Source organism: Apteryx rowi, unplaced genomic scaffold (assembly GCF_003343035.1).
Source record: "Apteryx rowi isolate R43461 unplaced genomic scaffold, aptRow1 scaffold_124, whole genome shotgun sequence".
Classification (NCBI taxonomy): Eukaryota; Metazoa; Chordata; class Aves; order Apterygiformes; family Apterygidae; genus Apteryx; species Apteryx rowi.
Window position 1 is genome coordinate 1,561,708 of NW_020447464.1, and position 25,643 is coordinate 1,587,350.

The window sequence follows — 25,643 nt, forward strand, 5'->3', positions numbered from 1 at the left end:
GATTTCCCCTTGGTGAAGCCATGCTGACTACTCCTGATCACCTTCTTACCCTTCACATGCTTGGAGATCACATCCAGGATGAGCTGCTCCATCACCTTTGCAGGGATGGAGGTGAGGCTGACTGGCCTGTAGTTCCCTGGGTCCTCCTTCTTGCCCTTTTTGAAGRCTGSRGTGACATTGGCTTTCTTCCAGTCCTCAGGCACCTCTCCTGTTCTCCATGACCTTTCAAAGATGATGGAGAGTGGCCTAGCAATAACATCCACCAGCTCCCTCAGCACTCGTGGGTGCATCCCAGTGAGGCCCATGGATTTGTGGGTGTCAGGCTTGCCTAAATGATCTCTAACTCAATCCTCCTCGACCAAGGGAAGTCTTCCTTTCTTCAGACTTTCTCTCTTGTCTCCAGGGCCTGGGATTCCTGAGGGCTGTCCTTAACAGTAAAGACTGCAGCAAAGAAGGCATTCAGTAACTCTGCCTTCTCTGTATGTTTCGTCACCAGGGCACCCAACCTTTCTCAAGCGGCAGACTACTGAGAGCAGAAAAGACCTGCCCTGTCTCCCTGTCACAGTTGCATGAAATGGCGAGCTGAGAGGAAGTGTAACACCAGTCTCAAACCAAAATCTTGTAAGGAAAATGCAAATTTTCTCATATCATAGCTTTCACCTGGGGGCAGAGTCTCTGCCAGTTGCTTCCAGGAACCTACCCTCAGCAGGCAGAGATGATCCTCCAAGCACTGGTGATGCGGTGCTGCCCCATGGTCCTGACTCTGCTTCAGTGCCAGAGCGCCGCTCCTCCATGCCAGCTTCGCACTGCAGGGCAAAGCAGCTGCAGGGTGCAGCTTCTCAAAAACACTTCCAGGTTTACCTGCACAGCTTGTAAAGGGTATGTGCTTGCAGAGCCTTGTGCATCCTAAATGTTTGGAAGAATGGTGCTCATTACCAGACCCTCAATTTTGTTTACAAAACAAGTTTTGTTTATCTCAGTTCACAAAGTAAAGCCACCAGCTTTAATTCTCCCTAAAAACAAAACAATAGGGCATGATTCAGAGTGGCTTGGTGCAAATTTTTGCAAAGTAACCAATACAAAATCAAAACAAAACAAATTATACAGACATGTAAAACAAAATAAATTCAAGTTAAAACCAGGACTAGATTCCTATTAGCCCCAGAGATGATGATCCAAGAGTGTGTCAGGAAATAAATAAATCATTCTCATTTTCATCATAAAAGAGGACTCCACTCACTAATCCAAGTGGCTTGAATAATTACCAAAGGGGAATGGGGTAGAGGAGAAACAGAGAAGAAAAGCATCTGTAAGAGTGAACTGAAATGCTGCAGAGCGATCGCTTCCCCACATGCCATACTGTGGCGAAGAGAAGGCATTAAATGACTGCAAGTGGCCAATAAAATTCCCTTGGAGCAGTATGGCCTCATCTGCCCCATGCTGGAGGGAGCGCGCCAAGGCGACACCAGCGCAGACTACCAGGTTTTGCTGTCACTGTAGAGATTGTGGAGCCCCACCACAACCCACAGCCATCCTGGGCAGATGACATCAGATAATACTTTGGCCTGATCAGTCAAATTTATGAGTAGGAAGGCAATTTAGTCTACAGTCCATCTACAGGAACGTGCTTAAAACCATCTCTTTCTGGCCTCTGTCGGACTGTGCATGCTCCTTCTGGAGGCACACAGCACAACTGCATCTCTGTTCTCCAATCTGTAAGTGCAGCTGGTGACCAAAACACTCCGCATTTCCACAAAGGCCAACAACTAAGGTGCCTTAGGTAACTCCAAGAAAAAGCAGGCCCTTTCCAAATATCTCTTTCAACAATTGCAAACCACAAGAGATAATAATTTGCTTTCTTTTTGCTGCACRTGCTGCTAAGGTCAGATCCTGACAGGTCTGAGTTGCACTTCCACTGCAGACAGTGGAGCAGATGATGCTTAACGCCCAACAGAAACGGGGCAGATCCTGTAGTTAATGTCATGGCATGCGAAAAAAACATCCTGAAGGCTCATCTAGCCTTCTGTTTTTCTTGTCAAGATAGATTTATTTATAGTCAGTACCACAGGGACGGGATTCTAGTGGCAGTGGTGTTATATCCATATTTTTAATGGGATTTGACATTTAAGGCAGCATTTCAGTTCACCTCTAAGCCTGTAATTACACTTGCAAATCTACTTAGCTAGACATCAGCAGGGTATCCCAGGGGTCTGCTTGAACAGATTGGATGTGTTCCCACAGAAGCAGCATTTGAGTACCAAGCGATGCTGTAAAGCAGACTGCAGTGCCTGACACACAGAGCCATTTGCATTTCTTGAGAACCACACCCACTTTTGATCTTCAAAATTAAAACAAAGACTTCAAATAGCCCTTGCTTTATCTTAAAAAAAAAACCACTGCACTGAATCAAACACCACTGGAGGTCACAAGCACTTCACGAATAYGCTGCAGAGACAGGATACCTTTCTACATCCAGTTGGTTATCTTTGGTCTCACAAAATCCGCAAGTACTAGAAGTACCAGAAAGGCCCAAGGATGATATCCTTTATGTCAGCTCATGCCCTGGAATCATGATGGTCCAGTCTTGAAAAGCACCTTTATGTCATCCTCACAACAAAAGTGCAGACTCTATTAAGAGTTTCCTTTCTGAAGGAATCCATTTAGATTTCTTTCAGTGCAGCCCTACCAACACTGACCTTTTGAGAGCAAACTGATGACAATGCCAAGATGCTCAGGACTATATTTTGCCCCCAATTTACCCCCTGCCTTTGCACCCAATTTACCACCCCTAAAGATACCACTGGAACCAAATAAAGTACATATGAAGTACTCAACTGGGCCTCCATGTATACCCAGTTCTATTCAGGCTTGTTGAGATTTGGACTTTTTATCCATGCTCATGGGAGGCAAAGAAAAGGATCTCCTTTTCTCACAAGGTATCTGAGCAGATTTTTCTGCAAGATGCAAGTGGTTTCATCCCTGAGTTCAACTTTAAAAAAGAAAAATGCAGTCCTCAGCCATCGCCATCCTAGTGCCAGAAGCAAAGAGAGGGTTTAGCATAGTGTGCTCTGCTACAGAAGCACAGAGCAAACAAGCACTACAGAACTGGGAAAGATGGACAAAAGCAGAATGAGGCTAATTTGTATCATACCAAAGAAATGGAAGGAAACCTGAGGCCAAAAGGTATGGACCAGTACAGGAAGAAAGTTTACAGAAGAAGATACACTGCGATGTTCAGCAATGAAACCTTTGTAGCCCTCAATGCTTGTCTGGGAGCAGCCTGGTACCTCCATCAACAATGATCCTAGACAGTCAGGAAAAATAAATCTAGAGAGCCTTTCCAAAGAGACATAAGACACCCCACCCAAACATTTCAATGACATGAGCAAAGATCGTATTCTCCTCTTTTCCCAGTGGGGATGACATGATAGTTTGTCCAGCTTAGTGCATACAGTTCTTGTCTTCTCTGCAAGACTTCTTCTAGCTGACTGATGTGCAGTTCAGCTCTGCAGGGTCCTGTCTACCTGCTGCCATGACTGTCTCTGGCCCATCAGCAATATTGGGCTCACTAGAGCACTGCCTGTGGCTGAAACTGGACTGCAGGAGGAGGCATTTGTCATTACTGTCTGACTCTTCAATGACCATTCCTGTGTGCATCATGGAGGCCATTGCCAGGAGCTGAATATCTGAGTGAGCATTGGCAACAGTGTGGCGACGAATGCTACCGCATTTTTCCAGGTAAGCCTCACCCTCCTGCTCTGTCAGTGGTGTTAGGGCCATCTCGCTGGGCTGCCGACTCGTCACCATTTGAGATGAATAATTCAGTATACCAGTCTTAGGACGCAATCTGGAGTACCTTCTCTCTGGAAGATAAAAAGGAATGCAGGAATGATCAAAAAGGCATAGATAAAGCATTGTGCCGAACTGCTAGGCTGGCCACAGGAAACAGGCAGGATTCACTTGCAGCCACACTGGGTTTCCCTTCTCATTATCCCTGGGGAACATTCACTTTAGTTCTTCCTGCCAAAGGTTTTGAAAGAAGCTCTGCTTCTTCCTCAGTAAGGAAATAGCTCCCACCTTGCTTTAAGGCAACAGTGCTGCTACCTACAAGAGAAGTGAGATGAAAAGTGATGGGTACGGCAAACTGACTTTCTTCAGTGTCCTGATTGTCTTCTTACTTAAAGAGGGGGCGAGGACAGAGCAGGAGCTCTCATGTGTAGGTTCACTGAAATCAGCAACATTCAACTGGCACAAGCAAGGGGAAACAAGCTCTCTGGAGAGAAAAGGTCTCCTTTTGCTCTCTGCTTTTGAAAAATCAGCCCCAAAAGAAACATTCAGTGAGAACCTAAGGACCCATCCCTTTCTCTGGAAAATTTCTCTCAAGAGATACCATTAGCTGGTGTCTGTATGAAATTTCTGACATTGCACCACCCTTCTAGCTGTCTAGGGAAAGGCTGTTTGGCTAGCACCATCCCACTGTACCTTCTAAAGACCACGCACAAAAAAAAAGCATTTCATCCACTTCTGAAACATGGGCACTTTTGGGGTAAGACACTGAAAACATCTGAGCGTGCACAGGAACACCACACAGCAGCCTGGGATGAAAGGTGCAGAAGAATGCAATATTTATTGAGCACTGCCAAAGGCGTGCAGCAACACAGTGGCATCGCAGGATGGATGCAGGCTCTAAGAGCTGCTTGGCAAAACATTCAGGGGAAAAAATGAGTTTCCTGATTTAAAACTCAAGCTCAAGGCACAGTCCCCAGCACCATATCATGAAGCACCATTTTAATTCTGACACTGATAACATCGACAAGCAGAGGTCTGAGTTTGTGTCCTGGCCTCACTGTAATTCGCTCCCCTAGCAGGTTTAATCAAGCAGTATTACTTTTTGCCTGCTGTCTGCAACTGCTGTGCATCATTGCTATGTATTGTTAAACACCTCCCGTGATCTATCGCGGAAGCAGCTGATCAGGCTGTTCCCTATATATCTTTCTGTCTGTCTCTTAGTTTCTGAAAGTGCAGGGTCTCAATTCATTAATTCAGAAGCCTTTTAGACCATGTAAAATCCTTCCACCAAGACTTTAGAGCATAAGCGACAGAGTAACAAAACACAAAGCAGAAGTACCAGTCACTGAAGGTTATGAAACACTTTTGGAAGCTTGCATCAGTAAGAAAGGCAGAAAACAAACTCTATATTGTTATAGGGAGATACGGGTGAGCAGCCAAAAACTCCACCACTGGCAGCAGCCAAACTATGACAACAGTTCACCCTGCTGCTTCCAGCAATGCATTCATTTGAAAAGGTTCATTTTTTGCTGCTTAAGAATATGTTAAAATAAGTTTTGAGGCCAGTTACAGTAAATACACTCTTTAGGTGTCCACTGCAGCTCAATCCACAGCAAGCTGTAGTGTTGGAGGGCATTGGGGAAAGGTAATTTAAGGGGGAGGCACACAGGCATTCCTCTCCTCCGTGACCCTCCTTGCTGCTCCATCGGCAGGTGCACATGGGGGCGCAGCAGGTGAGCACACTAGCATGGGACTGATTTGTAGCATTGGCACCACCTAAACCCACTCGGACTGTTAGTGCTGTGGTACTGCCTACACCTGCTTCATAAAAAATTAATCTAGCATAGACAAGACCTAAATTGCACATGAGGAATTAGCAGCAGCTGCTTCTCTACCTTCCCCAATATTTACCAGGGCTTCTTCATTTCTGACTTCCATGAACAAAGTCAAGTATTGACACTAGAAGAGAGAAGCTAATGGCGAAGGTAGCTATTTACCTGTAACTTGAATGAGCCAGATCCTTAAAAGATCTGTAAAAGTATTTAGGTGCATATCTCCTATCTGCATTAGGAACTGCTCAGCTTGAAGCTTTAGAAGCTCTCGGGCTGAGAGGAGAAAGAAAACTCAATGGCTTAAGTTAATGGTTCACAGCACTCCCCCATACCATGAATTAATATTTAGGCTGTGACTATCTTGCAGTGGCTTCAGCTGCGCAGAGGTATCTTAGCTAACTAGAGAGATCTGAGAAAATCAAACTGAACAGAGCCACGCAAAAAGCACTTTCCAGACTCTGTTGCTGCAGATTTGTAGGCAAGGACAGAATCTTTGTTCTTCTCTTTTCCTAAACAACACATTTAAAATGAAAACAGGCCTCATTTAAACAGGAATAACTTATGGCCCTTCCCATCCCAAAAAGCCAGGATACACAAGAGAAAGAACAGAAAGAAAAGTCATAGTCATGGCCTGATGTCCACTTAATAAATAAATAAAAATATTCCCTTGAGAAAAGAAGTGCCAGTTTTGTGTGTAATTTTTCAGTGTTGCTGAAAGAGGCAAGTGTGATGAGCTGAGAGATTAAAGTCCACTAAGAGCAAGTATAATTCAGAAAGCAATAATGTAAAATTACTCCTGCCCAGCCTGGCTACCCAGCCTTCACCTGAACCGGGAAAGAGAGCCTTTTCTGTTACATCCTTGGTAGCTATGGTAAAATGGTCAGCTAGCGTTATTAGTAACATCAACCACTGTGGTAGTTTGCAAACCAGCCAAACAGACTATATTCATCATTTCAGAGGCATATACACTATGCATGTAGGTGTGCGCATGTGTGTACATATACACACTCACTGACAAGCAGACTGCACAGAGCTGATGCATGTGTCAATGCTTCAAAGTCTGATACCACTAAGCATCTGAAATCTAATCTGAATCTGGATGGAGAGATTGTAAAAAACTGTGGGTATTGAGGAAAACACTGATAGTAATTCAAAAGACTGCACCATTCCCCTCAGACCTCTATTAGCATGGAAGTAGGAGTACTGCACTGCCTCCTATGTGAAAAATAAAGCAAAGGTCCTGGGTCTGATTACACTGAAGCAACCACTGCAGCCCAAATATACTGCAATGACAGTGAAGACATACTTGAGCTGAACCCAGAACTGAGCAGCGATTGCAAACCCACACAAGCACCTGGGCAGACACACAGCTAGCATGCGCTGGGGCCACACTGCTGCCACGTGATCACTTGTCACCTAAACCACTCGGCTAATTAGCAGCGTGAGTACATCTGTGCTCTATGTAGGCCAACATTTAGTCAGCATTCTCACGGCATGTTTTCTAAGTAGGTAGGCAATCAATATCAGCAGTTTATCCTCAGTGCTTGAAATAAAATCCTCATATATTTTAATTTGGAGAAACTAAACTTTAACTCCTCTCTTCCCTGATTATGAGTTGCTCTATTACAGCCAAGCTGCTACATTCTGTACTAGAAATAGTATTATTTCACCATGCTCTTCTTGCAGCCATGATCTTTTGAGATAAAGCTGCTGCTCACAAAGATACTATGCTTTAAATCCAGCCGAATATTAAACACTGAATAAGACAGCAGAAGAGTTAACTAAGGACAGAAAAGGGCAGTTTGCAAAATCACAGTGCTTCTCCCAGTCTACTGGAATTCATTAGGGCTGTTTAAACTGCAAGTTATTCATTTCACACAGATGGGATAAGGAAGAAGCAGAAAGACCATTTTTTTGGGCCACTAGATGACCCTACTTTTCTAACTTAGATTTTGTAGTGGCTTTGGATATCTTTAATTTGTTTAGAGATATGGATTTCAGATCTCAATATTACCTATTTTCAATTACACCTTTTAGCTGTCAACTGATAAAAACAGCAACAAAAGCTACTGGGAATCCTCTCCTTTTGAGGTTAATGTAAGGACATTTTTTCCCCCAAATCCAATAGCACTGACAATTAGGCCAAATGGAATTCGGTGAAGGGCAACACTATGAAAAAGGAGTAAGGCAAAGGCGATTTCGAAATGAAGACAATCCAGAAGTTCATGTTTTACTCCAGCCTGATTTCCCACTCCTGCTAGGGGTCTTAGACAAATCCCTTGCACCTCATTTCTCAACGATACCAGGCATTGCTTTGTTAACTGTTGCAATATTTTAGTTCACATATTTAAGGAACATTCAAGCAATTAAGAAATGTATTAATTAAGGAAGGGATCGCTGAGTGGAGCCTGCCTGTGCTAGTCAGGAACATCAACAGCTAGAGAGGAAAAATGGATAGCATTTAGACACTCTCTCTAGCCAGGCAGGTCTCTCTTTCAAGGTTAGGAAAGGGTTTGTAGCTGAAATACTAGAGTTAGGTACCATAAGTGGATTAGCCAGACTTCTGTCTGCAACACAGACAAGCCACCCTTCATGTACCCTGCATGCAGAATACCCCTCGCTTAGTAAAGAGCCACTCCCTCACTACAAAAGAGCAAATTACACAGTGTGCTCCACAGCACGCTGCAGGGATCTGAAACACGACTTACGACTCCTCGTAAGGCAGCCTTCAGCCTTGACCACCTCTGCGGAGCTGGAGTCCTCAGGCGTTATTTCGGTTTCTGAGGGAGAAGCTGATCTTAGCTAACTGGTTAAGACACCATCTGCACTACTGGAGCCASATTCAAATCTCTGCTCCAACTAAAGCAGAATGATGCAAACCCATTTGCTGCCACATTAGCCAAGCACTCTCCACATYCGAGGAAAAATACCTTTCACATCTACCTTCTCCACGCACTGAACATGCAGGAGCACAACCAGACCTCACCAGTGAAGAAAACTCAGTATGTGGAGGCCTGTTCTGAGGCCTCAATGGCTTTTGCTTGGACTAGGACCCCAAGCAGTTTGCTACCCATAGGGTATCCTTGTGCAGCTTTGCACACGCAGAAATATAGGCAACCAGGTTATCAATAACACTTTGCTGGTGGACTTAGGAACCCAACTGTTTAAATATTGGAGTGCCTTTAATAATCTAGACCTTCATCTGTGACAATCCTTGATCATAAAATTTCACAGAAGTTGGGACAGAGGAGAGAGGAGGAAGGTGGTGGKGGGGGTGGTGGGAAATAAAATACACAGTTTAAACACTGAAGTGCTCAGATTCTATCTGAGGTAGCTACAGGAATTCTCCAGCCCCACAGAAGCACAGTTTCCTGCTGTCACAGCAAAACGGGTGGGATCCCACTGAATGTGTGTTGGAAACAAATGCAATACAGCTGGACAGAGCTCCGTGGAAGAAGTTAGAAGAATTTTGTTTTCTCTCCACCAGCAAACATTTAGCCTGAAATTGTAGCTATAAGAGATAAGAGATAAAGGAAGGCTCACATGGGCAGTTAACAGGAGGCCTTGTAGTAGGGGAACCTGTAACTAACACAGGCAAAGGACAGGCAGTTTGCTCACCACCTGCTAAGGCTACTCAGCCTTCGGCTTGACTGAGGAAACTGGCCTGGCTTTTGGCTTTTGAATTTGCTAATTCACTTAAGATTTGGTAGGGCTCTGCTCTTATTATCTCCCAACAACAGCAGTAAGACATTCTTAAGTCATTAGGCAACACTTTCTAACGCCAAGAATAAGGGCTGCAAGAAACTGCACAGAAAAGTTGTGGAGTTTCCCTCGGTGGAAGTTTTCAAGAACAGGTTAGCTAGGCTTCTGTAGAAATGGCTTACATATCACTAATCAAGTGTGGAACAGAGAGGTGGATAGTAGAGAATTTCTCTATTTTTATTCTTTTCAAGTGAGGGATGACCTGACTCTTTTGAGGAAAAAAATATGCACAGATGATTTCATGCAATGAAAGTGAAATCCTTCCTGATGAGAATCACTTAAAAATTAGGCAAAACTCTGAACATTCATTTATTGCTTTACCTTTCCCCCTTTATTTATTTGATAGAACAATCACAGTCCGCTGTAAAATTAAAGTCTGCAAGTCTTGAACAGACCACAAGCTACACTACAAACTCATGACTGAGAAGCATCAGACTGGATATCTTCTGATGACTTCCAGCTTTTTTTTACCTGCAAGTCAGCTGTCAGTTGGCCCTCCTCAATTACTGTGCAAATCTTATTACACAGTGGAGCACTGTCTCACCTCTGTAACACTGAAATAATGCTATTTATCCATTGTATCAAGTCATCCATACAAAGCCGTAATGCAGAGAACTCCATCCAGAAAGAGCCCCCAAAGGAGAGAAAAAGCACAAAGCAGCAGAGAGTTTACATACAACGCTATAATCTTTGCCCAAATCCTTTCTCATTTGCAAATCTTCCTGTAGGACAGCCCTTTGGGGAGAAAGGCATCCCTGGTTAATGTTTCCAAACCCCACCACCCAGAGCTGGCAGTCCACATGCTCCAACCACAACCACATCATAGCGCARAAGGCAAAGGGAGAGCTGGCAGAGAATTCAAACATTAATTAATGGGTTGCCATGGGTTTCCAGTTGAAAGAAAGCCATTTTACCTATAAAATGGGCTGTGTCTTGTATCTCACCAGTGGCCACACAAAACACATTATCATGCATAGTTTAGCTAGAAATTTTATTTCTGTTTTGGTGTGTTATAGCTAGGAACATAAGTGGGGGAGGAATTTTGAAGGGAATTTTTGCAGGCACACTCAAATCAGCAGTGATGTCTGTGCCAAACACACCCTCTATGTGAGGTTAAATGCATGGCAGGAAGAAGGTGAACGTTTTATTTTCTTCTCCATTCACAATTTAAACATTGTTTTTTAGACAATTGGATCCCTTCAGTATACCCCATCCTGATAGTGCAGGCTGTGGCTAACAACTCACATGGAGGAAACAAGAAGGGTGGGTAAAGGAAGAGCATCACAGCACAGCATACAGTGCATAAACCAGCTGAGGCAACTATGCCCTAATGTTTCTGCCATAACCCAGTCTCCTACCAGAATGGTGGTAACTACAGAACTGCCCCAAGGTGAAATGGGGGCACAGTCCAGCCTCGTTCTCATTCCCTGGACTTGAGCTCTTAGATCCAGCTCTCTCTTCCCCATGCTCCAACCTGACTTTGTAATTTGTTGCTTTAGGTGGGTACAGTGCCCTCTACAATTCCCCTCTGTGAGCTGTCATGTCCCCTTTCACATCTATTCCTGCTGCACGCCTCTCCACTTTAAATCAAGTCTAACACACACRTTTATGCACAGCAGGGAGCAGAGGCCTTCTTCAGCCATATTTCTCAATGCTCTTTCAACTTGAAGGGTCCAATCCAGAGTGCAGTTTGGATTCCACAGCATCCATTGGGAATGCAAGTATACCCAAAGCACAACACTGCATTTCACAAAAACTACTACAGAGCCACTGGGATTCATCATTATGGGCTGCCCAGTGAGAGAAGAAACTGGTTCTGAGAAAGCAAGGAGATGACAGAAAGAGGGAAAGAAGAAGAGAAAAAATTTGATTAGAACTGGGAGCTAAGCAAAAGAAACCACCACCACAGGAGCACTTTGAAAATAACAAGATTATCTGCAGAAAAGTGCTACTCCGCTACTAATGTTGTGTAATGCAAACACAAGTTCTTCCTTTCCTCCTCCTGCTCAGCACAGGGTGGAGCAGGGGCAAAAGGCCACCTGGGAAATACACACAAATAAATGACAGCTAAAATCAAAGCAAACACAATGATTTTAAGGGACATAAACTTTACAAGGCCAGTTCACATGATTTCTTTTTTTTAATGATACTAATGGCTTGTTTAGTTGGCAGAAAACTAGAATGGCTAGAAACTTCAGTACAAGTCAGGCAGCTACATTTCAAACTATCCCAGCAGCATGCAGTCATCCATAAACAGCCAAACAATCAAAATTGTCCAAGCTCAACTTTTATGGGAGGAATGGTGTCTAGTTCTAGCCTCTGGATCAGGTCTGCAGTTCAATGCTGAACAGTCTAACCATGTTCACTTGCACAAAAGGTAGCTTATTTATTTGCCCAACAGCCAGCAGAACAAAAAGCCTCAGCAGTAGTTTGCCTGAAGTTATGCCATGAACTTGTTACAGACCCAGATACCCTGGGTTCTAGTAAGTCCTTCTACCACCTGACCAACTTCCTCCTGTGCCGCTAAAGTGTAGTAAAAGACAGGCTGTGTGTCCGCAGCTAGCTAAAACCTGCCATGATTGTATTATAGCAAAGCCTAAAGTTTATAAAGTGTCACAAAATAGAGGGAAAATTGGAGCTTTCTTCACTTCTTTTTAAATCTTGGTTATAAAGTCAGTTATCGCTATGCTCATTTCGAGGCTGGCCAATCTTTTCTTGCTGGACACACTTGTGAGCCAAGCACCTGGATCATGTGTGGAGAAGTTTTCCACTGTAAGCATCCCCTTCCTGAAGTGCAGTGCCAGTTCTCTCACCTACGCCCATTTATCCACAGTTTAAACACAGATATATATATATATTTTTTAAACACAGTCCCCAGATGGAAGGAAGACTGCGTTAAAAAAAGAAAAAAAAAAACATATAATCCCTCAGAATGAGCAGCCAACAGTTTTACTAGTTGTGAAGTCTGGCAGATATAGTAGCTAGCTGGGCTAGCAAGCAGGCACAGAGAGCAGGCAGAAAAGGAAGGTGAGAGGCTGAGGTCAGGACACAAGGCATGAACCAGAGCAGCTTTCAAATCCAACCCACCTCCAGAGAGAAGAGGGATTTTTCGCAAGTCTGTGCAGTGGTGGGGTCATAACAGATCACTCTGTCAGGGGAAATAAAAAGCCTTTCACAAAAAAATACATTCAGGACCTTCTTTTGATCAGGACCTTCTTTTGATGGCATTTCAACCTTTCTTCTCTCTCTGTCTTGTTCATTGCTTTACATTGACCAACATGTCTACCCTAGCAAGAGTGTTTGCAAGAGCTTCCGTAAAGTGAGCATGTCTTACCAAGCAAGCAGGTGCTACCAGAGAAGCTGTGATCCTCACACAAGCCCAAGTACGGTGATACCACCTGTTTGACTAGTTCTTCCAGCTGTAGATAGCCTTCACTGGGGCCAGTAGGCTCATGGACACTCTGAAATTCAAACACGAAAAGCCAACATTATGCTTTTATAGTTTAGAATAAGGTATTTATAGAGTGTATAATATAAATACATACATAAATACACACACACACATATATACATCTGTCTGTCTGTAYGTATATATGGCTTCTGGGAGCTGGAAGGGCTGGGATCTCCCTCCAGGTGAAGGAATATTTCTGCACTGAGCAATGCAGCTCTGTGTTGGTACCTGAGTAAAAAGACTGGCTCTGTGACAGGGAGCAGGACAGCCATATCGGCACAGTATTCGGAGGAGCACAGCTAATTAGCTCAAATGCAGTTTTGGGCACTGTTCAGGCTGACCGTCTTGTTCAAGTCATAGCCATACTCCTATGGATATTGAGCAGATATCTGTCTTTTTCTGGCCAAGGGACAGGAAGATATAAGGCATGCTCACACTGAGAATTTACACTGTATAACTACAGCAGTATAATTATACCAGGGCAATTCTGCCAGAAAATATCTCTTTGTGGACAAGCCTTAATACAGCTTGGGCAAAGCACTGCCCTCTCCCTAGATAAAACTGCAGGAAAAGCACCCTCTGAAGTTCAACTTACAGGTGTGAAGGTGGTAGATAACACTAACCAATTTAACAGTAATTTCAGAGAGTCTTCACAGACCAACTTCCTGCAAAGCCTCAATCAGCTTTTCTTCCCCACTACAGGATGTGTCACTTTGAGAACCTCTTTTCCCCCAAATTTCTTTTATTAAAATATTTCAGGGAAATTCAGCTAGTACTTTAATATCTCCTGTCATTATAGTCTTTGGTCACTGGGAACATCAGAACATTGAGAACTCATATAAAATACCAGCTTAGCCACTTTTCGACTTTGACTGTACTTCAGAAAGCTCCATTCCCTGCCACTTGTTATAAGCTATATTGAAGGGGAAATAAAAGCCAGAGACACCTGGAATCTGGTATTTTCTGTGGCTCTCAGGCTGGGCCATACAAAAAAATGAAACAGCTGGTATACTTGGCTGTACATGCCATGACTGGAAGATAAAAATAGTGCCCTCCTGAGGCCTAGACACAAAGGACAGTTCCCACAGAAGCTTTGCGTCTCTTGGGAGAGGCCTTTGGAAGATCTACAGCATTTTGTCTGCTGCTAAAAGGTATTCCTCCTCTTACAGGCTAGGCTAAGTGTCCCATCTAGCTGAGGGAGGCCGATATTAGACGGTCAGCAGTCGCAGCTTGTTTGAATACCATAATCAGCTATGAGGGAGACTTGTCCTGTCATTATAAAGCTGACAAATCAGGAGACCTAGTACCTAAAGAGGCATTCAGAGAAGCTGTGAGATGACGATTTATGTGACAAGAGTCCTGTGACTGTTCCCAGCTGGAGAGCTGACATACAAAGAAAAATGCAAACACCAAAGAGCAGAATCTGGCCCTTCCACGGGTAAGGACCATCCTTACCTGTTGCCAAGAAAGCTCAGAACATTTAAGAGTTAATTCAGCTCTTGTTTCTTTGTTTAACATCCCCAAACAAGCACACACAACTTTCTCTTCATCACACCCTTTACCCTCCCCACTCTCCTTTCCAGGGTTCCTATCAATTAGACGAGTGCAAGAATCCCAAGTGGAGTCAGACAAAAAAAAAAATCCCCACCTGCAGAATTAATAGCATCTGGACAATGGAAGCTGGGAGCTTTGTCTGGACCAGAGGTAGGATCTCTTCCAACTTCACTTTTAGCAAGACCAAGTCCCTGAAGCCAAGAAGAGCAATCTGACGGATAGTCAATTCCTGACCCTAAAAACACAGAAGGCAAAAATCCAACAGTTGGTAAAGGGACACGTGAGCACAACACCAACACCACCAACACGTGTATGCACACAGACAAAAAGGGCCCATCTTGCCAGTTGCTGCTGTGGTAAAGCACCCACAGCTGCTCATCTTGAGGATTCCTGGTACTCTTTATCAGTTAATCACTGTCCCACACAAACTGTGATATGAGTAACACCTCATCTGAGGTGCCACTAGGTTTGGAGTGAAGCCAAAAATGAGCCTGTATTTCACCAAAAGACTACATATTCATAAAAAACAACTGCCACACAACTTGGTCACAAGCATCTGAAGTCCAGGATGGAGGCAGCCAGTGCTTTTGCCACTCCAAGCTGATAAACTGCAACAGAGTTGGTAGGGAAGAAGCTGGTACAGAATACTCCTTATGTAAGTCCACCTCTGGTCTGTGTTAGATCCTCTTTTTGTTCAACATTTGCACTTTAAAACTTGCTGATACGATAAAAATCCACAATTCAGTCTATTACAGATTTTAGCACTTAAGTTAGAATAAAGCGAGTTAGACTGCTTCTAGCAACACCATTTAAAAAACAACTGGACAGAGAATGAAAGCAACAGCTTTGATTTCAACCACGAGGAGTTCTGCGTCCTCTAGATTTTACTTTTTAACATCAACACACAAGTGAGCAGGCTTAACAGATGAAGATGTTGCAGGATTTCTCAGTGTATTTAAACACAGTTAAACTCCAGTCAGCATTCTGATGTTACTGTTACCTTCTGCTAGGCTTAATGCACCCACAATTTTCTCTTGCTCCACAGCAGCTTAAGTTAAATGCAGAAATCTTCTTCCCAGCCCTGCTTCCCAGTCAGGCCAGCCCAACACTTTCCAGCTTGAAGAGTTTCCCTTGTTCTCTCCACTGTGTTAATCTCTGCTCTATGCTCTATTTTGGAACCACTTTACAGTCTCCATAACACACTCACTGAGGCAAATATTTGGCTGGAAGGAATTAACACCAGTTAATCATTAATTCATAATGGGTTTAATGTCATAATTAACAGCATCATCAATATGTAAATAAGATCTAAAGCCAACAGTCTGGAGGCCAGCTTGGCCACAATAAAAGCACTTTACTGTTTCAAACCATCAGTGCGTGTTTGGAAAAATCAGGGTGTAGAAAAGATCAGTACAAATCTCTGAACTATACTTCAGCAGCTGCTCACTTTTTATTTCTATCAGGCAGTTTAGTCCAACTAACTTCATATCCCACTTCAAAATGCAAACGTCTCACTGTGCCAAACAAAACAAGAAGATTTACTATTCTTTCTCCACACCAAGTAGTTACATCAGCAGCTGCAACTATATAAGAACCAGTGACCTGTTTACATAGTTTCCCTCTGTACAGCAATTTAAGCAACTCAGCTGCTTAAAGGTCATATTTCTGCAACAACTATAAGCCTCAGGTTTAAACTTAGCTTAGATAGGAAGTTACTTCTAGTTACTATCATTGGTAATGTGCTCACACATTTGGCTGGCTTACTTTCATTCTGAATGGACAGTTGCTGGGATCACAGAAAAACTCAACTAAATGCTTACACTGACATTTGCAATTAAGGAGTCACAGAAGATGGGGGACCAACAAAGAAACTTTCTCATCTACCAGAGTAGTCCATGAAGAACTGACTTGGTGAAGAAGATTTGCTAGGTGATCTCGCTTTACATTTGATGAAGCGCCATATAAATGGGTATATACAGTTCCTTATTTGTAGGAAGAAGCCAAACTTGTTACTAGGGCACTGGCCTGGAATTAGAGTAATCTTGATTCAGTTTCTTCCTGCACCAATGATTATCCCTGTTGTAGCCTTAGGCAGTTTACTTCAAATCAAGTTCTTAGGGGTTTTAAATCCCATAGATTTGTGTAGGACTGAGATGCTTGCAAAGCTGTAAGTATCCGATCTCTTACCTTTCCGTTCCTTATCTGCAAAATGACAATACTTCCCTACCTTCACAGCTTCTATGAAATGTTTTTGAGTGACGCAGATATGGTGACAAGAAAGATACAGCATGAAAGTTAAGTTTTCAAAGAATCTTAACATCCCATAGTCACACTTGCATCACCACCACCAAGTTACTTCCAAAAGCTGCACCACCGCACAGTAATCTTTGTTCAGTTTCTCATTGGAGATACATAACAGCAATGGAGTAGATTTTGCCAGTAAGTGGCAGAAACATTAGCATCAATGGATATGGCACATAGTTAGCTCAGCTGTTTCTACAGTGCACACAAACTTGCTGCAGCGCAGACAAATCCCTACTTATATAGATTAAGTCACCTGATGACTGCAAATTAGTTGCAAAAGGAGAGAATGGGGGGATATTATAATTGCGCAGTTTTACCTGCCAAACACCTACCTTTAAGCATCTGCAGCAAGGAAAGAATAAAAATAAATACAGTGAAAAGGTTAGTGTCTGTCTTTATAGAAGTCTTTTGCTCTTTTAGGAAATGTCAACTTCAATAGGATTAGAGGGAAAGAGCAACCTGTGAGCTTTACCTGCTGCCTTTCAAACAATACAAGGAAAAAAATAGTAATACATGGCTCCAGAAAGCGTGGCTGGAACAGGCAAAAGTCAAGAGGAGGAGGCTAACATTTTTAAGAATGTCAGTCTACTCATAAGATACATTTTTTTTTTCTCCTCTGACTGGAGAAAAGATCAAAATAGGCTGGGGGGCTACTTAGACTGTTATTATTGGAAACCCTGATCAAAAACTACATGAAAGACTGAGAGAGGTCAACATTTCTGAAGGAATATCCAGTTTTCATAATACAGCTGGTTCCCAGTCTTACATAAAGTTGTTCATTCATTTTCTACCCAGATATTCACACATTCCTTTATTACAACATTGAAAACCCAAGAGAGGTTCTTCCAAAGACACAACTCAGGCATCCATTGTGCATCACATCACTCAGGCATCAGCCCCATAAAAGCAGTTAGTGGGAGTTTAATACAGCTTTGTTCCTTAACTAGTCTTCAGGTTTGTCCCTCTGAAGACATGTTGTCAGCGTTGTCATCATTTGCCCTAATGGAGTTCTGGATATTTCAAAAACAGAAGAACTTACAATTGCAAATGTCCCAGAGTTTCTGTCTAGACAAGGTATAGTTCAATAGTTTCAGTGTTCAAACTTAGCTAAGCACAGACAGAAGGCAGATCAATGGGAATAAACTCAGTTCAAAACACTATGCTTGGTCCAGTAGATCCTAGGAGTCCTTCTTACACAATTAATGCTGAGTGGGGCAAAATGCACTTGCTCCCAGATTAGTTAACAGATTTTGAGACCCGTTTAGTCACCAGATAGAATAGTACTGCTGAAACAAAAGGGAAGTTTCCATGTAACATTGACAGACGTTGTAGTTACATTGCTTGGCCTGATTGAAGACTGAATTTTAATTAAGATTACCTGGACTGGATAAAATATTGCCTGGAGTGTGGGAAGGGTCTCTGTGAAGTACTGATCCCAAATTTCAGACAGGATATCAATGCGATCCTCACCTACAAAAAGAGAGATTGGGAGCAAAGAAGTGCTTTAGCAAAAGGAACAGTAAAGTCAAGTTGGATTTTCCCACTGCCCCCTACTTTCCAAGCAAGAACTACAAACCCACCCTTCATGTTGACATTGTCCTTCCAAAAAGCGGACATGACTCAGCTAAGATTTGCCCTAAGTGACAGAGACACAAGGTTGTCACCAGAAATCACTGTGTTGCTTATCACGAAGAGAACAGATCTGTGCAAAATATGAGCAATTGGTTCCAACAGAAGAGTGAAGCATCTCTAAAGCAAAAGGCTTTATTTCCCCAGCAAAGGATTGCATAATCTCACGGCTCATTACTAAATTCACACAGGAACATGGCCACACGCTAGCAGCTCGGAATGAAAATTAGGAGGTCACAGCCAGTATCAGCTATTCTGCAGAAACTGAGACAGAGGCAAATTTAAGAGCTCAGCCCTCTCCAGCCTCCCCATGCTCCCATGTACAGACACAGAAGCCATAACTCTTGCAGGCGTGTTCACCCATGACTGAAAAGCCACCACAAAGCCACCATGCTCCTCTCAGAGCTTCTCCTCTCACACTTAGCAATTGGGAAGGTTTCCAAGTGAAATCCACTTGTGGCCACCTCTCATGTGAATCTGACTCTAACAGGCATCCCTAAATGTAAGTGGGTGTTTAAAATGGAGGCAGACTAAGTTCTGCAACTCATGACTCCCATAACAAGAATACAACTGTGGTCAAAAGGCTAGTATTAACAAAAATGCTCTGCTGAACATAATACTTTGGACAGACATTTTGAATTATACTCATACGCTTGACTTACGGAGCTGTGTGTGTTTCTCAGCATTTAGGCCCAAGATCTCTAAGCTTTTTAGAGGATTTTTTGCATCCCAAAGGTCAGGTGTTTGCAATGTTTCCTTCAATTTGTGGACACCTCCCCCAAATATTTTCAGTGGAAATACAGACCCGTATTTAATAATTAAGTTTCTGACAAAATGTTTTTCCAGGATATCTTTCATGGAGCCTCAGAAGTAGCTCACAAGCAGCTAAGATCCAAGGAGCAGAGATGGGAGACAGCTGCTCAGGGCAGCTTTGAAGCCTTAAGCTTATTAAAGCCCTCATATAAGCAACTGGAACATACATAAAACTGCAACTCAAAGGAGTCTTATGCACTGAAGTGTTTTCTTCATCTGACTTCCAGACAGGCTTTCCTTGTGCTTGTCCATCAGTTGTGCCTCTTGGCTTGCTTAAGACACAAGCCAGAAGGCAGAGAACCAACAGGGCCAGATTCGACAAATGTTTCCTTTTGATTAGAGACCCCACTGACCACAGGAGGACTGAGAGGAAGGGTTTACCATATCAGATGCCATGTTGGCTTCAAAATTGAGACTGCAGACACACAAGCACCTACCCAACACCCCCATCATAGCTACCCATTACCAGGAATTGGCAACAGTAGACAAAAGAAAACAGGAAACAGACAAATTGAGTTTTTGAATTTCTCTCTTTTCTATTTCTTCCCTAAGACTCTAACATTTTGGTGTGTAGAGCTAGAATGAAATGTCATAAATTACTCTTTCTTCTGAAAGGGAAGGAGGAATAGTTTGTTTCTTCAAGAAATCATATATCCTACAGGCATTGAAGGAGATCTGACAGACTGTATCAAGAAAAATGACATTAAAATAAGAGTCTGTGATTTGAAAAACAGACACAGTAAAATATTGCCATGCCCTGCAGCAGGAACTTTATTCCATCTTTGAATATAGGAACAGGAGCTCTCTTCCAGGAAGGCAAAGCTAACTGAGAAGCACCTAGAAGAAATTCTTGTTGCTGTGACCACAAAACTTGGAACAAGGCTACAAATTACGAAAGAAGGGTGGGGGGAAAGAGCCCATGAGTCATCTACAGCAGAGGTGACAGTCTGCGTGGGCTAAGTGGCTCCAGTGTTGCTTCAAACTATGGACAAAAAAGAAGCATGGGTAAGGGGTTTTGCTGTCTGCCTGGGAAACTTCATCTTTCCCAAATTCTTTGAGCAGCAGCAAGCTACTCCCAGGCACCTCTCAGCTTATTACAGACTGGAACTCAATTTTCGTAATGCTAAGAGATATTGGAATGGTTTTATATGAATACACATAAGAGAAAACAAAACCTATGATAAGCTGCTTGGTGCTTGTTCTGAAGAGCTGGCAGAGGCAGGTGGATACCAGTGTTCAGGAAAATGTGAATCTGTAGAACACCTTCCTTTCTCCCTTACAGGGACTGTGCCAAAGAAGTGCACAGCAAGTCACCATGAGGCTGTCCCCTAGAAGCAGGAGGCTGGCATACAGCACAGCTCCTTCAACTGTCCATGTCCCACAGCCTACTGGCCAGATGGAGAAGTCACTCGATGAACGGTGCGGAGTGCCTGCACAGTGCAGAGGAATCCAGCACCAACCATGATGCAAGATTAGAGGAGTCTATTGCCATTTAATGACCCAGATACAGCAGGCTGTTGATTAGTGAGGGATCTTCCCTACAGGCTACAAAACTGGGTCAAATCAAATGGCAGCCTAGTTTTGAATAAAGACGTGCCCTAGACAACTCTCTTTGCTTGAGCAAACCGTTAATAAATGTAGCTAACTCCGATACATCAAACCCTGAGAGTCACTGCCCCAAACTGGTCTTCTTTCATGGGCTCTTTGGGTAGCAAGTGTCTGTATCCCAGTGATTTGAGTAGAACTTCATGTGTAATGAATTTCTTTCCTGAAGGGTTTCATTCTCGTCCAAGTGAATTTTTATTCTTTACATTTACACAAAGCCTGCTAGTTCAGTTCTCAAAAGCGCAATGACAGAGTATCACTGTAGCCAGAGTCATGCTTACAAGACTCCAAACAGCCAGACTACAGACCTGCAAATCACCTTGAGAAATAAAAGGCAGAAGGCTCTCAGCACAGTTTCAAAACAGGATTCATATCAAACCTGGAACTGTTTTTAACCCATGTTGAAAGTCCATACAAGACTCACACTCCTGTTCTCGTGGTGAAGACACAGCTGGTGGGAATGTTCCAGCTATGCTGCTATTCAAACAGGCCACCATCCCTTAAGCAGTACCAGGCTGTACTGCAACCTGGCTCCCAACAGGTTGAGTGACGCTCTAAGACAGCACCAAAAAAAAAAGACCTCAAAGATGGCAAATTGTCTAAACTGAGCAGAAAGGGCTGTATGTTTTCCAGCCATGTGAAACATCTCATCTGGCCAAACATCAAAGCATGACTCAAAAGGGCCCTCCAGGACCCCATTCCAAAATGGGTTTCTTACTATACTTGCCTTCACACAGCTTAACCTTCTCCTCTATAAACAGCAAGCCCTTCGCAAGGAGTTGGTTCTGCCAAGAGAGAAGAGAGACATGCATTTGCCTTTTCCAAGATTTAAAATAAACATGGGAGAACGTGAGTTTTTCTGATGTTATCCACTTTACATGCAGGCATCTAAAGATTAGTCATGTCATAGTTGCTCCCAGTACTGCCACCAGACTTGGTCTCACTGTGAGCTTTGCACATTTCGTTAACCCTCTCTTATCTGACCAGACATGAGAACACAACAGGCACATTAAATACTTGAAACACTTCCTAGAACTGGATTTCACCATATGGGGAGGAAGAATAAACTTGTCCTGGTCACAGGGAGGGAGTTAAGAAAACAAGGTTTTTCTTACCTAAAACTGCAGCCACATAAGCTACACCTCAGCCATATGGTGGGGGTGATCAAACAGCCAAATATTACCAGAATGTCCCACTCTGCTCTTCCTTTGCACTAGTGAGATGCTTGCCTGACTGCACAATAAGTCAATTCAGCTCCCTAACCCAAGAACAAAATATTCTCTTTTTATTAGGATATTTTTCGCTATATTAACCAACTGAATCATCTCGGTGTGCAGTCTCAAGCTGCACGAGAAAGAGGCAGGAGCTACAGTCTTTCTGAATAATCTTAATCATGACAGACCAAACAGACCAAGATATTGATGTGCCTATTTGCAACTCTGGACATCTTAAGTATCTGATATCTGACCCATAGGCTTTCTGCTCCTGTTTCCCCAAATGTAAAAATAGTGTTTACAATACTTACCTCTTCCTCTCCCAAGAGCACTAGGAAAATCAGTTAWTCTGAAAAACCTTGAAAATCTCAGAAAAAGGAGCTGCAGAATGATAATGTGATATTACTGCATCCCAGAAGGTTCAGTTCTACCACAGAGATCATATTGATAGCAAATAAAGCTTCTGTTCCTTTGAAAGGTTTCAACATCAGGGTATCACACAATATTCAGAGGCCTCTCATGTTTATTCTCCCAGCTTTTGTTTTTAATGGATAACTGCACCAAAGTTTCAACCCCTCCATCAGCTGAGAAGGAAGGCACATCACTCCCAATGAACACTGCCTTTACAGCAGGCTGCTGCCCCAATACAGCCTCCTGACAAGCTGCCATACCACAAACCTGCCCCTACACTGGTGCTCTGAACGTCAGACCTGCCTCCTGCTGTAGCCATGTTGCAGGCTGGCTCATTTGTGATACAGGAAAACAGATATCAGCATGAGCCAGCCCAAGCAAGGAGAGCAGCTCACCTCACAAGCATCCTCTTAAGAACAAGAAACACTAAACTGTGGTACTCTTGGAGGGATTTAAAAAAGAAAAACAAATGTTGATTTGTGATATTCTTCACTTGTACTTCACTCTCCAGAGCAGGAGAAAAACCTGCCACTCAAGAGTCCTACTTGTTATCATCAAACATCTTTGAAATGTGTAGGAAAGGAAGGGCTCTTCTTTAAAAAGTATCTAATCAAATAGACACCAAAAGGCTTCTGCAAGCAGGTTGAGAGACCCCCCMTCCACATCCTATCAGTAAGAAAATGTCTCTGGATGCATTGTACTGGTGATGAATTTAACACTCACAAAACTGTCAGGTAGGAAAATACTTAAATTAATAAAAAACAGAAGCTGAATTCAAGAAATTCCTTTTGCTCTGGATTCTCATCTCATTAAAGCTGAGCACTGAGAAACTTCAGTGATGGGTGCCACAGCGAAATTTTCCCATTGGCATCTTTGTTAAGATTTCAACAAAAAGGGCCTGGAAGAAAGAATAAGCCATACACGCTCACCAGTTACCTCACCTGTTATGTATAGGAGGGGGAACTGACTTACAGTCCTGTTTGGCACAGGAACATGCTAAAATTGACATTTTTCACATGGGTGACCATGTGGAGATAGGAGTACAGAGGACTTTTGCATGTGACCTTCTGAACTTGCTCACAAATGGTGCACAAATGACTCTCATTAACTGCAGTTTAAAAGCTGTGGATGCAAACAGGTGAAAACCAGAGCACTCTGGCAGTACTACAGACAGCAAAATAGCTGCTTGTAGGCCTCACGTAGTGTGCGGTTTTCAGTTTAGGGGAGCACCCTCTGATCTTGGCTGATGCTTTAGACTGTGCCAGTGGACCTGGGCTTGCACCGTCGGGGAACGGCCAGCACAACGTGCACACGCACACCCCAGGCCGGGCTGCTCCCCTCCTCCACCGCCCGCAGTGTCCGGCCCACTCACAGCAGCTCATTCAGTTGTAGCTGAAAAGCCACAAATTTCTTCTGAAAAAAGTCCGCTTCCTGCATTTTTTTGGACTCTGGATTTTCCCTCAATAAAGTTTTTTTTTTCTTCTGCAGAAGCCTATTTTCCCAATTTATTCATCTTCGCCAGCATGATTAGGGGTTGCCAAAGGAAAGTGCAGGGAGCAAAGAGAACTTGTGAGCAAGAAATTTTTCATTTGAGCAATGCCTGTGGGGCCTTGTCTACGGCTCACTCTCTGGTGAGGGTTAGGGTTAGGGTTGAGAGAAAGCCCAGAATTGCTGCTGGAGTAGGAGTGAAAGGGGGCTGCCAAAGGAAGGAGCAAGCTGTGAGAAGAACTTGGCTGGGGGGCATTTTTCTTCTGGGCAATGGCAACAGTAATTAGCAACAGTAGGATAAGTCCATTCATATGATGAAAAAATTTGCAATGTTTCCAAACATTGTTATCAATCAKTAGAAAGCGATTATTTTGCTAAGCTTCTCTTGTAGAAATATAGGTTTTGGAGAGAGACACTGAGTTGTCTAGATCTACATTCATATTTTAGATTTGTTTAGCAGAAATAAATTTCTACACTTGTCAGGTTCTGGCCAAAAAACTGAAAACTTTCAAGGAAAGAAGAAAAAATGTGAAAAAGGAGGAGGGGGGAAGAAATCGGGAATGGAAAAAAAATTATGGGGAAAAAAAAACAGACCCACTTACACTGTAAATATTTTTCTGTCTGAACAATAAGATAATGCTTGCAGGGATGCTGCACTTTAATCCTTCCATATGCTTTCTTTTATTAGTAAAATATTTCAATTATTTTTCAATCTACAGCACTAGGTGCTCACAGGTCTTATAGACCGCAGCGCAAGTTTACAGTTGGTCTTTAATACCGTGTCATTTTAAACTATTCTATAATTTAAAATACATACACAAATAAATGAGGATGTCACACTCATTTTCTTCTGTTTCTCTCAAGAAATATGAACTCCTTCTCTATCTGCACTAGCACATTAAAAGTTTCAGTTTACATACTCTTTCTCAGTGTTGTGGATACAATTTTCCAGTTAGTATTACTAACGATTTCTACTTTCAGAGATCTTTTCTATGTTAAAGCTATGTCAGCAAACAAAATATGAATTTATACACCTTAGTGGCCAGCACTGTTCAATCTGTTAAAAACTAGACATATTTATCATTATCCTGAAATAAAGAATTTATAATGCTTTTATGAATGTATTCATCAGTATTTCCATACGCTAAATAAATTCTCATTCTTAAGGTTTCTAAAAAAGGTTTAGTTCCACAAGCATATAGCTACTGCAGATGTTTCAATTATCCCCTCAAATTTCCACTTTTTCTAGGGAAGAGAGACACTTAACAACAACAACCACCACCACCACCACCACTTCATTTCCCTTCTCCCTGCCTTGAACATTTCTGGAAATTTTACTTATCTGTCTTTTCTGTTAAAGACACAGGCTTAGCTATGGATTCAGTCCAAACATCACTCCCTCAGATCAAGCAAGTCAGGTATGTTTGCATTAAAAAATCCTGCACTGTTTGCTGACAAATCAATACAATTTAATAAATGCAGCCACAGTGGAGGTTTGCATCAGACCTTGTTTAGCTTACACGTCTCATTACTGCTTTATCCCTGGTTGCCATAGGCAACATAGAAGGACACAGCCAAGAGGAAAAATAAATATTATATTCACAAGCAGGACCAGATACAGACTCATACTATGTGAGCTTGAAGGACACATTTATATGAAAAAGTTCAGCTGCCACCTGTCTMTTTGCAATTACAGCCTAACTGCGTGTTCGGGTAGCGATTATTCCCCTCCCCTTCCCAAAGCAGCTTTTCCTGGATTCCCGCAGTGGGGTCCTAACCCTGCTGCTAGGA

General features: G+C 42.8%; 1 protein-coding gene across 1 annotated transcript in view; it reads right to left on the reverse strand.

The window, feature by feature from the left end:
• Positions 1 to 981: 981 nt before the first annotated feature.
• The window catches only part of PRR5L (proline rich 5 like), a 37,607-nt gene continuing 12,945 nt past the window's right edge, over positions 982 to 25,643 (reverse strand). The window contains exons 4-8 of the mRNA XM_026055594.1: positions 21,467 to 21,524; positions 18,071 to 18,162; positions 14,483 to 14,623; positions 12,718 to 12,844; positions 982 to 3,863 (exon numbers count right to left, since the gene is read on the reverse strand). Coding sequence (XP_025911379.1) covers positions 3,481 to 3,863; positions 12,718 to 12,844; positions 14,483 to 14,623; positions 18,071 to 18,162; positions 21,467 to 21,524 — 801 coding nt within the window. The 3' untranslated portion in view covers positions 982 to 3,480. The remainder of the gene's footprint in view (positions 3,864 to 12,717; positions 12,845 to 14,482; positions 14,624 to 18,070; positions 18,163 to 21,466; positions 21,525 to 25,643) is intronic.